The 12606-nt window shown below is 35.1% G+C and overlaps 1 protein-coding gene across 1 annotated transcript in view; it reads right to left on the minus strand.

Moving 5' to 3' along the window:
* The window catches only part of si:dkey-215k6.1 (transmembrane protein 132C), a 70507-nt gene that overhangs the window by 15148 nt on the left and 42753 nt on the right, over positions 1-12606 (minus strand). The window contains exons 3-5 of the mRNA XM_039620351.1: positions 2623-2828; positions 622-685; positions 280-411 (exon numbers count right to left, since the gene is read on the minus strand). Of these exons, the coding sequence (XP_039476285.1) occupies positions 280-411; positions 622-685; positions 2623-2828 (402 nt within the window). The remainder of the gene's footprint in view (positions 1-279; positions 412-621; positions 686-2622; positions 2829-12606) is intronic.

The raw sequence follows: 12606 nt of genomic DNA on the forward strand, positions 1-12606 counted from the left end.
CTTCATGCCATGGGTTTCCATGGCACAGGAGCTCCTGTAGGTGTAATGTGTAGGTGCCACAGTTGTTCACATAGTTCATCTGTAAATGCAAAAAATCAGGACATGTTTTGCCCTGTCTATATATTAAGCCACCTTACAAGTACTTATTAGAAAGTGTCATTGCCCATAGCTGTGAGCAAATAAGTTATATCCCAAAATGTTAAACTATTCCTTTATGAAGAAGCCATGATCTGCTAGTGAATAGAATGGTACTGTTTGTGAGCATTTGTGTATACCCACCTTTAATTGGTCCAAGACCAAATGAGTGATATCAACTTGCCAGTCAGCACCCAGCATGTAAACCATCTCTCCACCTGGGTCAGACGGTTCTGCGACAAAATGAGTGAGGACCCGCACCAGAGCATACTGGTACTGAAAGGTTAGAACAAGGCCAAATTCAGACTCTGATGCTAAAGTGCACAACAGACTCTTACTTCACTGTTGTGATTAGACAAAAACATGGCACAGAAGTACAACTCAGTATCAATAACTCAGTGTTTAGGCAAATGTTATTCAGATGAAACTGCCTTTAAAAGAGTTGTGATCACTCATAAACAATCCTGATTTACAATCAAATGATACCTGTAGGGTGCAGCCTTTGCCCTTTCTGTCATCGTCCTCATCATCTTCACTGTCCCTGGTAGGTCTGAAAAGAAAAGAGATAAATAAGGAAGAAATAAATAAAATGAAGGGATGGTGAGATTATCCAGTAATTAAATGTCCCCTTTCCTCTCTCCTCTCAGCTCCAGCTGATGTACTGAATAATCTCATCCTCAGGTTACACTTTAAGCCAAATAAAGGACACTTGAGTCTCTAATCTACATTTAACACATTTAAACACTTTACTTGAACATTAAGCACTTATAATAAGACTAGAATGGTCAAAATATTTTAAACGTAGCTGGTCAATTTTCTATTCTTGTGTAATACTATCTGTTGGGCATTTTTCTCCTAAGCAGTAGATCCAAACAATAGAAATGATTCTTTGTGACGTTATCAACAACACCAAAAATCTTTTACATCATAAGAGGGTCTTGATGCAAAAAAAATGAAATGGAACAACATATGTAAAAGTCACTATAACTGGGGGATTCAATAGAGTCTTGAGCAGAACTAAATTTGCAACACTATTGAGTTAAAACAGGATTATTGTTCGACTCAGTTTAACTTGGATTCTTTAAACTTCACATTCTACTGCTTTGGTATGGTATCAAAAAGTTAAACTAAATTATTACATTTGTATTTAAAAATACTGGTCAATGGAACAAGAATTTATTTATTTTTGTATTTTGTATTGTTAATGTAGTAAGCAGCAATCTACTAATAAATAGACTTGCAGCACCTCTAAGACAGCTGCATGTCTTTCTTCTTAATTATTTATTTCTTTTGCAGAATATAGAAAAATACAGTAGTCATTAATTAAATCAGATCTAATCTAATGAAATAAAACATAAGAAATATAAAATATACTATGAATGTACTAATTTTTAATACTAAAAAACAGGAAGGCAACTTGTCTCGATTAGTCTCTAAAAGAGAATGTATTTTTATCTCAGAAGGACGCATAAAAATACACATTCTTTCTCTTTTGCCTGCCTCTGTGAAATCTATCATTGACCATATACAGGCACACACAGGATCATATAACAACACAGGAATATACACACAGAGGACTGCATCTGTGTCTTATATCTTTACAGTACCTATGAAACCCAGGTAATATTACAGGAATTTTCTTTCCATTACCCAGTGCCCCAGTTGCACATGTGTCTGTGTGAATGTGTCTACCTAATAGTGCTTGTGTTTCACTCTGTCAGATAGTGGTTTGGGGAGATGGAGGTGTGTTTGTGCACACGGCTTGGTGGCTGCGTGAGCAGAAATTGCCAAAATTGAAAAATAGGCCCAGCAGAACAAAATGGAAGGGTGGCAAGATGAGAAATAGGAATAAAACACACAAACACACATACCTGTCATACAAATACACAATCAAAGATAGAAGCACAAAAGTATAATGATACTTAGAATCATTAAAAACTATGTAAACGATGAAAACTTCCATGTATACATTAATGCCAATGTCAGCTTTGGCAAGAAACACTCAATTTCCATTTTTAACATACTGGTAAGTGCTTTGTAACACTGGTAGGAATAAACAATATTTTCAGTCTGCAACTTAAAAGTAATATACCTTTGGTTCAGCTTTGAGAGAATTTGGAAAATATGGCATTGTGAGCTGTAGTGACTCATGGGTATATACTAAAATAAAAAGACAAAATCACATTTCTCATAGACGAGTAGGAAATACGACTCAACAAATGCCTGTACCATAAATTTCTGGGACTTCAAAAACTAGCAGTTCCTCACAGTTCACTGCTTGATTCTAACAGCAATTGCTTGTGTTTGTGTTTCCCTTCTGAACAGTCTTAAAATGTGTTTCTTACCAAAGGAAAAAAAAGTCTTTGTAGCATAAATGAAAATGGTGTACGTGAAATGCTCTACATTTTGACAAAATTATGCTAATGCCTACACCTTCTACCGTGTGTTACACTCCCTCATTCCCTCAAGGTCAGACAGGCAAATTACCTCTTGTTAGTGATGATTGGCACCCTCCAGCCCTTGACCTGGCTGAGCTCAGTATCTGACAGATCTATCTGAAGCGGTAGCTTGGGCACCCAGACGGTGAGCTGAAGCTGAGCAGATAGGTGCAGGTATGAGAACTTGATGGTCAAAGACTGCCGACCACGCATTTCTTTGCCATTCACCAAAACCTTGTCACAGTTCGGAGAAACCTAAAAATAAATATATAAATAAAAAAGAGGGAAAAAACAGTGTGATTGAGACTGGGAAAAACGTGCATGCATGTGTGACATTTTAAACAGAAATCAAATGAGTTGCATTGAGTGCTTTCCACAGAAACAAATGCAGCCTCTGTTGTGCATTGCTCAAGCACAGCCTAAAGCAAGTTTTCACAATAATTATAGTGTTGCATCCAGTAAGATATTTGTCACTGATTTATAACAAGTTTATTAATCTTGTAAAGCACTTTGCAAAACTGTTCTGTAATGTGGCCTGAAAGAAAAGGTTAATAATGTACTTCTTCCTGTTGCATTAGTGGCATTTCAGGTTTGCGAATTCTCTCTTGTTCCCTCCGCCAACCTGAAGCAACATATTAACATTTAACAGCCTCGAATCAGTAAATTGCAGTCATTTTAAGACATTAGCACAATTTCACTGAATACATAAGACGACCAACAAGAATACTGTGAACCAGAATACCTGTGGGTTTAGCAAAATGCATGATTTCTTTTTTTTGTTTTTAAAAAAACCTGTCTAAAGCTTTTTAACACTCTATAGTACATATTTGGTTAATTTATTATTTATTTATTTTTGAATTTTAATGTTACAGCATGACACCTAATAAGATAATGAGTGGAAAGGGGGTTTGACCTTTGACCTCTGGGTGAAGCAGTCTTTTTTTAGGAACCAAAGCTGCACGGGACATAGCGCTAGCAACTGGTAGGAATAACGTTTGTTTCTATACATATTTAAAATGAAACAACTTCATTTATAAAACAGGTTTATGGATTTCTGAAGAAGAATCGATTTTTAAATATAGATTTTATTTCATTTACTTACGCAAACACCTTTTTTTATTTGTTCCCAAAGGACAACATTATGCAGTTCAACCATCTTTCTTATTGCATTAATGCTAAAGCAGTTGTTGTCCTGATAAATGCTTGTTTTAGGCGAGTGTTGGGGTATACACTTTTAGCAAACCATCCAGTATATGACCCCACATGAAGTGACTGGAAATGGACATAAGGCAACGGAAAATCCTAGATTGTATTCTGTTTAATTTTAATCTTTTTCAGTGTTGTGATTAATCAATGTGCATTTTTTACCAGCAATGTCTTTGTCAAAAGATAGAAATAATCAGTCAGATCTGAACAGTAAGTTACAGTTTGTTGAAATACTGCATTGGCTGTAGTTGCATATTTATAGCTCTTTATATAATACCTAAACTAGGGATCTGTATAACATAGTGCAACTGTGCATGGATATCCAACAAAGGAACCAAATAGAGTTATTAGGTGAGAAAAGGGAAACAAAGAAAGCAATTCTTTTCCTGGTGACAGCAGAGAATTATGTTTTCAAGTATCTTAAAAATTGGAACAAAAGTTCAGCAGCTATGAAATAAAAGCAAGGGCAGTTACAATTTCCAAACTGGCATAAAGTCAGTTTAATATTATTTATTTATGACTGCTTTAGAAAAAAATATATCGAGAAAATTGCAATATTCAGAAAATGTAATATGTGTAAATATTTAATCATCAGTTGGTGCAAAACTGTGTTAAATAGACTTTCTCACTATTTTTTCCTGCCCCACCTATTCTTATTTCTGCATCTTTATATAATTCTATGGCCATTAATCCATTCCTCAGAAGTTTATAACTTCTCCACCCTCTCTTTCTCTACACTACACTTCTCGTCCCTCCACCCACCCTTTCTTTCATCTCCCAGTGCCTCAAATGTTCTGTGCTCTCCACCCATTCCTATTTAACCCTAAAACATATGAACATTCATTTCCTGTTATCTGACTTCTTCACCCTTTTTTGTTTTTACACCCCAGTCTTCCTTTTCTAAAGCTGCCAACTTCTGTTTATTAGGTTTTCCACTTAGCTGCACCTCACATTCAGTCCCCATGTTGTAGAAATGTGTGTATCAGACATCACCACTTACAGATGACTTATTTAAAAGCTCACTCGAAAACTTTTTTTATACAAACTGCTATTTGGGTTTTTCAGGAAGTTAAATCTAGTCTGTTTTGAGTACCGTTTCCAGACAGTGTTTTTTTTTGTTTTTTTTTTGTCCCGTTTCTCTCCCCTCACACCAAACTGGTTGCGGCAGATGGCTACCCCTCCCTGAGCCTGGTTCTGTGAGGGGTTTCTTCCCAGTAAAATTGAGTTTTTCATTCCCACTGTTGCTAAGTGTTTGCTCAAAGATGGTTGTTTGATTGTTGGGGTTTTATATTTATTTTTATGCTCTTTACCTGCGCCTTGAGGTGACTGCTTTTCTTATGTGGTGTTATATAAATGAAACTGAATTGAAGATTAAATTAAAATCCAAAGAGAACCATCATCTGAGCATATCTCCTCATGTAAGGCAAGTTCTCCTCTTAGTGAGAAGAATAAAAAAGGGATACTGACTTCTTCCAGCAGTTACTCAAAAGTGCAACAAACTGTCTGTGATTCAGTGCCTGGTGATGAAGTTAACTATTTTAGTTATAACATCAAAAACATGGTTCATTTTTAGTACTGACTTACTGTACACAACACTTTCTGATGCATAATACAGTGCAAAAATACCAGATTCAGTTCTGGGTTTATTTAATTCACTTTATCTTCCATCCGCTACAAAAGTCAGACATTTTTCACTGTCAGATTTGGACAGCCATCGGTTGTAACACCTGCCAGTTTGTCCCATTTCAGCCCAAGCCTATCAAAGCATGCAGTTACCTCCGTGAACAATTCACTCCCTGTCGTGGTCCTTTTCATTCAGCACATTGCTGCCAGCTCCTCCGTAATCTCAAACTCTTTCATTATCCCATGTACAAAGATGAGTAACTAGGCTGTGTCACAGACATCACAGCTTTTGTCCACAGCCAAGGAGAAAAAAAAATATCAAAATTGTCTGTTTTGTTTTTCAAGCGCCAGATCTTTGAAAATGTCCTCGATCCATTTTGTTATGGTTCGCCTGGAGAGGGGCGCATTCTCAAGTGCTTCTTTTTTCTTAGTGTATATTAGCACAGCAGAGTGCACCAAATACTCTTTGATAAGGTCCCCATCAGACAATGGCTTACTATTTTTTGCAATTTTGTGGGAAATTACAAAGCTGGTTTTGACTGCTCCAACCATGTGTAAAGCTTCATAAAAGGTTTTTGTTGCTTTTGTAGCTTTGCTAGCAAATCTACCTTCCTGATCTATTACTCAATGGGTGTTTTTTTCTTATAATGGTGATTCATACTGTGACCCTTTAGCATATGGAGGACAATATAAGCATATGAATCTGCTCTCTACAAACTAAGAAAACTGTTTTAATTCTGACTTTAAAAAAATAAACACTTAGAAGTGCACGTTTATGTTATTTCAATTTCTCATTGAGCTCTCATGGGCCTGTTTGGGACAATGCCCCTGTCTAGCCTAAATAGATAGATGTTAATAAATTTGCATAATGTAATGTAAGCTAATGTAATGTAAGCTCTAACTGAATGCCAGTTCAAAGAAGAATGCTCTGACCAATGACTACTGAGTACTTATAGATGATAATATATTAAATGAGTAGTCCCATCGGAAAAATGGTCTAGTTCTTGCTAGATGATGGATGTTTATTACTTTAGGCACTTGAATTTGGAACATGTTAGCGATATTTCAATGTTTAGAATTATCAGCTTTAGTGTAGGTTTTTACATTAAGCTTTGATTCATTATTTCCAAGTTCATTATAGAGCAATCCTGGAACAACATTTCATTTTTTTCTGATAAACACAAGAAAAATACATATGATCTAAACACAATTTTGTATGGTTCCATTTTTTGGCTTCCTTACGAAAGACTTTGATCTGAAAAGAGGTTAACATTTTGTACATCAGAGCTAAACCATTTCTTCCCTATCTGCTCTCACCTTTTAATTTCTTTCAATTTAACTTTCTCCTCTATGCTTCTGCTCCTGTAACATAAAAGGAAAGTTGCCCAACCCCTCTCCTCTCCACTTCCTCTTTTCAATTTCTATTTTTCTTCTCTCTCTTTAACTTTCTTTAAATCTCTTTCAACATCCAGCATTTCCCTCTCTTGACCTGCTCTTTTTCTTTTGTCTCCACTTCATCCTCCCCCCTCATCGCACCTCGTCTCCCTCTTCATCTTCCTCTCTCTCTGAAACCTGATTTACCGCTTGTTAACATCAAAGGGATGTTAGACTGTTGGTGCCTCAAACTATTTCTCCAAATCATTTTTATTTTCTAGGTGTAAATCAGTGTGAATACTGCACGGTTGCTGTGACAGGGTTTGGTTTCCAATGAAGGTATAAAACATCAGAAGTTAGGGGACATCACAATGGTGCTTCTTGAGCTACCACTAAAGTAATTGTTCATGTCTGTTATTTCTACCTTAGTTTTGCTGAATTATATCTATGCAGAGTCTGGATACCCCGGGGGAATACGTAAGAAAAATCAAATTATAGTCCATTGAAAAAGTTTTCCAGATATAGCTCTTGAACTTTTAGGCTGAGAAACAGAGGTGTTTTCAAGTTTACTGTTTCTTATTTGAACAGAGAAAAATTAACTAGAATCTTTTCTTCAAAAGGGATGTTATATACTATGACATTAGGTAAGAAGAATTAATTAAACTTTAATTACTTCTCTAATTATATCTTAATTATATATTTCTTTTTCATTACTTTAAGCTCTAAGCAAAACAGTGGCATTATGAGGGCACACAAACATCTCCAAATGAATGCTAATGTTGCTTTTTGTTCTTTTTCTGTATAAATCATTGACAGTTTTTCCTCAGGTGTTCTTGGTCAGTTCTCTAATAACAGTTGATGAATTTAACAGTATCTGAAATCCATTAAAACTGTCTGCTACAAGTGGTTGTTGTAAAGAACATGTCCACTATTTAAAGACTTGATATTTTTTTCTCTTACAGTAACAGATTGTGACTCTGAGTATTGCAAACATATTGTTAAAAAAAATTATAGAATTTGAGTGTGACACAATCAGAAAAAAACTTAAGATAGAGAACCCTGACCTGGTTAACATTTAGTATTTGCAACAGCCTGGCAATGGAAAATATTTCTGCTGAAATCTAAAAAAAATGGAACCTAGCCTGACTAGGATTTTGAATTCTTTGTGTTTGTGGTTGGGTTTCTTTTTAGGATTTACTGTTTTGGTAGCTTTGGTAGGCTGACTTGGATTCCTGTTTTTAACTGCTCAATATTCAACAATGAATTTAATCTTTTGTAACATTTTCAAGCCTCTGGTTTCTGTTTTTACCTTATTCCTGTTCTGTTGAACAGTTTTAGCTTTTGTCTTTCCTTGTGTAGTGATTTCCAACTTAGCCTTTCCAATGTACCTTTGGTATTACGTTTTAGTATGAGTATTCTTCTGTTCTATTCTGAGTGTTTACAACCCTCAGATATATACATTACATCAGGGAACACACACACACACACACACACACACACACACACACACACACACACACACACACACACACACACACAGTCTGTAAAATAACTCATGTTCAGTTCTAGCTTGCACTATTCCCATCTATTTTAATGAATTTTAAATCAAACAATCAAGATGTAACTGATTTTGATCAAATTAATCTGAGAAACTAGAAATGTTTAATTTTGCTTTTATTACAGCCAGAAAAAAATACTGCTTTGTTATTGATGACAACTTAAGACCCTAAAGTCAGGTGTTACCCAATCAATGAAAAATAGAAAAACAATCAAGTGTAGTGGAAAAATTAGAGGAGGGACAGTTGACCACCAATATAGTGCCAAAATACTTATATTCCAGAAGACCATCCCAACTTTAAATTACATGTGTTGGCATTTACCTCAGATAAATATTAGCTACCCTGTTCTCCACGCTCAGTGACATTCCTTCACATTACCTGTTTGAGTCACCTAGAAAATTTATATTTTTTTCTAGTTTGTGTTTCTTCTACTGCAACTCCAGGGCACAGTGTAATTGAATTTTTTTAATTTTCTACAGCACGAAACACACATAGTGTAATATCCATAATAGTACTGCAATTACTTGCAACACTCAACTTAATTTAAAAACATTTCTGGAGATGACTTGTCATTGCTCATAGAGGCTGAGAGAATTCAAGGAACTGTTATAATTTATAAATCTTTACCTTTATAAGAGGTTAATCAATAAATGTGTGATTTATAAAAATCAAAACTGAATTACTTGAACATCACAAAAAAGTCCTTTTCAAAAATAAAATGTTCATTTTTTTTCTTCCTGTGTTCTGCCTGATGCTTTGGGCAATCTGCTTTACTGCTTATTTTCCAAGAGCTTGATAGGATCATCAATACTTACCACATATAGTGAAAAAGTGCAGTTGGTTATTTTTGGTGTGGTAACCAGAGGAAACTTCATATTTGACCTTTCAGTCATGAAAGAGATATCTGTGTTTCCAGCACAGTTGGGTTCATAGTTGTTTTGGACAGTAACACATTTTTGTAACTTTGCCTCTGAACACTACAACACTGAATTTTAAATTGTGAATAAGTGAATATGTGATTAGAGTGCAGACTTACACTTTAAATTTAAAGGGTTTTACATGAAGTCTGCATTAACTGTTAATGAATTACAGCTGTATTTATATGCATTCTCTTTTTTTTGTATTTGGACAAACTAACATAATTTAAAATATAAACTAATATAATGTTTTGGATGAAAATCCTTTGTAGTCAGTAACTGTCAGAAGTTTAGAAACTAATGGATTTCACAAAATACTGCATTTGCTCCCTTGGGCTACTCTGCCATGCCTTTACTCAAACTGCCTTTAGTTGCTGATTGTTTGTGGGTCTCTCTGCCTTCAGTAACTGAAAAACATGCACTCTTAAGCTGAGATCAGGTTACTGATTTGGCCATTAAAGAATATTCCATTTCTCTGCCTTGAAAAATGTTTTCAATATGCTTTGGGCCATTATCCACTTGTACTATAAAACCCTGTCTTAACAGTTTTGAAGCATTTATTTAAATCTAGGCAAAGAGTATAGAGCCATGTAGATTTCAAAGTTCATCCTCTTACCTCTATAAGCAGTCACATCACATCAGTTCCACTAGCAGCCATAGATGCCCATGTAGTAACATTGCCTCCAGTATAGTTTTTGGATAATGTGAAATGTTTTTAATTGTTTCTTCAAAATAAACTTTGACAGTGTCTACACCCTGATGAGTGTACTTGAGTTGGCTAGTGTTGTGAAAGGAAAAACATCCACTTTATTTATCTTCTATGGTCTTTCAGTTCTTTTAGTGTTGGGCTGACCAGTGAATGCACTGGCCGTCTCCAGTTCAATAGCACCAGATTATTGAACTGTCCATTTCCAAAATGTTCCCTACCCCTCTGATAGGTTTATTTTGGTTTTTCCATCTAATGGCAGCTTGCTTTACTTGCACTTTTACTTCACATTGAGAATTTCAGTGAAACTATATGAAATGCAAGTTCGACATTTGATATCAACTCCATATATTTTATCTGCTTAATTTGTCACAGAATAATAAGGGAACATGCATCACTTGTCTGAGAAAATGCTTGACAGTTAATTAACTTTTGAGCATCTGATAATGGTTTTCTATGTGTAAAAATGGCTATCAGTCCTTAATTATTTTTTGACCCACTAAATTAAAGCTGAAAGTCTGCACTTTAATCACATGTTGTTGTTTGTTTAATTTATAATCCACAGTGGTGATGTATAGAGGTAGAATTATAAAAATGTGTCATTGTTGAAACACTTAAGTTTGCTTTTGAATAAACACAATACAGAGTCTGCACCATTTCAATTCTTATTTTTTAATAGCTTAAGGTGGGGAAAGTAGTTATTTTTATTTTTAAATTCAGTCTCGTGTTGGATCTAGTAAAGACTGCTGATATCAAGGATGCATGCACAGACACACACGCCCGAATACACACCCACACCCACACCCACACACACACACACACACACACACACCCCCCCACACACACAAAGCTGACCACAAACACAAAAAGATACAAACATTTGACAGACTTAGAACAAGTGTATTGGTGTTTTTGCAAGTAAACAGCTGAGTTGGAGGTTTAAGGACACTGAAGAATGGATTTAATCTTTCTGTTTCTGGGAAAAACTCATAGATAGCACAGGATGAATCAGAGTAGGAATGAGAAGAAGAGCAAAGTGAGAATTTTTTTCTTTTTGAAAAGCAGAGTGTTAAAAGAGAGCAAAGACAAAACTGAAGAAAATATATCTCACAGAAAGTAAACTGTATACCTCAGCAGTTAGGAGATGCTGAAAACACAGGACAGGAAAAAAAAAAAACATTTTCACCTTCATCAAATGCCACAAACAATACCACATTAACCGTACAAATTTCCAAAGACACCTCCTGAAAACTTTTCTAAGTTCTCAGCAGCAGTTCAAACAAAAGCATAGAGTTTAACTGTTCAAAGTAAGTTTGAGAAGCAGATGTGACTGAAACCTATTCATATCTTTACGATTTAATGGGAATGATAGACACAAACATGTTGACACACACACACACACACACACACACACACACACACACACACACACACACACACACACACACACACACACACACACACACACACACACACACACACACACACACACACACACACACACAAAACCTAGTTCTCTGAAAATGTATCTTACTACATGTACATCCTTTGACTAACAATGATCTGCCTACAGTTAAAGTGGGACATTATGCATGCAGGAGCCTCTGACCTGCAGACCTCAGACTTGTTTCAAAGAAAATGACATGTTTTATCTTGGCTTTTGTATAGAGGTTAATTGATGGTCATGTCAATGTAATATGCATGCTTTTGTAACAGTTTCACTTACTGTGCACTTGCCAAATCACCTGCTGCTGATTTGGCACCATCCCCCAAAGAAATAATTGATTTTTAATGTATTTATTTTTTAAATGGTAGGACTTCTCTTATAGGTTAAGAGCCACCTGTGGCTTTTTTTCTTGCATCACATTCATTTACTGACTGTTAACACTAGACATTTGTCATTACGCTTCATTCCTTGAAATAAATTTTTGTTATAAAAAAAATATTAATTTGACTTTTAATTATGTAAATTATTTCTTTATTGATTTATTTTTTGCATTTTTGTTTTCAGTTTGAATCTCAACTGATTAATTCATTACATTCAAACATTCACCCACTTCATCATCATAAGTTTTTTGAGGTTATTTTTATTACTCAAGGACATGACAAATCTATTCATGACTATGATTAAGCTAACTTTCTGCTAATGTGTTACCTGGATTTTAACAGATGTTAAATTGACTGATTTCTGCTACTGAAAACTGTAATTGTGAAAAATTGTGATTAGGAAATAAAAGTTCACACACTTCTTAGATAGGAAAGTCCAACAGCCTTGATTAGGTGTGGAGCCATAAAAGGTCATTTTGATTTATAACATAAAAACAAAATGTCTTTGGAGAAAAAAGTCACAAAAGTCTTATAATATCCTCTAGGGTTGAAATTTGAAATTTGAAAGTATTTCAATTAGTGCTCTATGAGACATTCAAACATGGCATAACTCAGATGTAATACATTTCGCATTTTCTAAATGTATCAAACTTTTATCAGTGACCATGCTTTTTAAATAGGAAAGACATTTTTGCAGTCATTTATATATTAACTGATTCCAAGTTGGAGCTCAAAAGGGTAGCTGGATAGACTTAATTAAAAAAAAATCAACTGCAATGATAAGGTCTAGAGCACAGGTCTGGAGGGATAATTACAAGTTT

This window comes from Oreochromis aureus, linkage group 12 (genome assembly GCF_013358895.1).
Source record: "Oreochromis aureus strain Israel breed Guangdong linkage group 12, ZZ_aureus, whole genome shotgun sequence".
Lineage (NCBI taxonomy): Eukaryota > Metazoa > Chordata > Actinopteri > Cichliformes > Cichlidae > Oreochromis > Oreochromis aureus.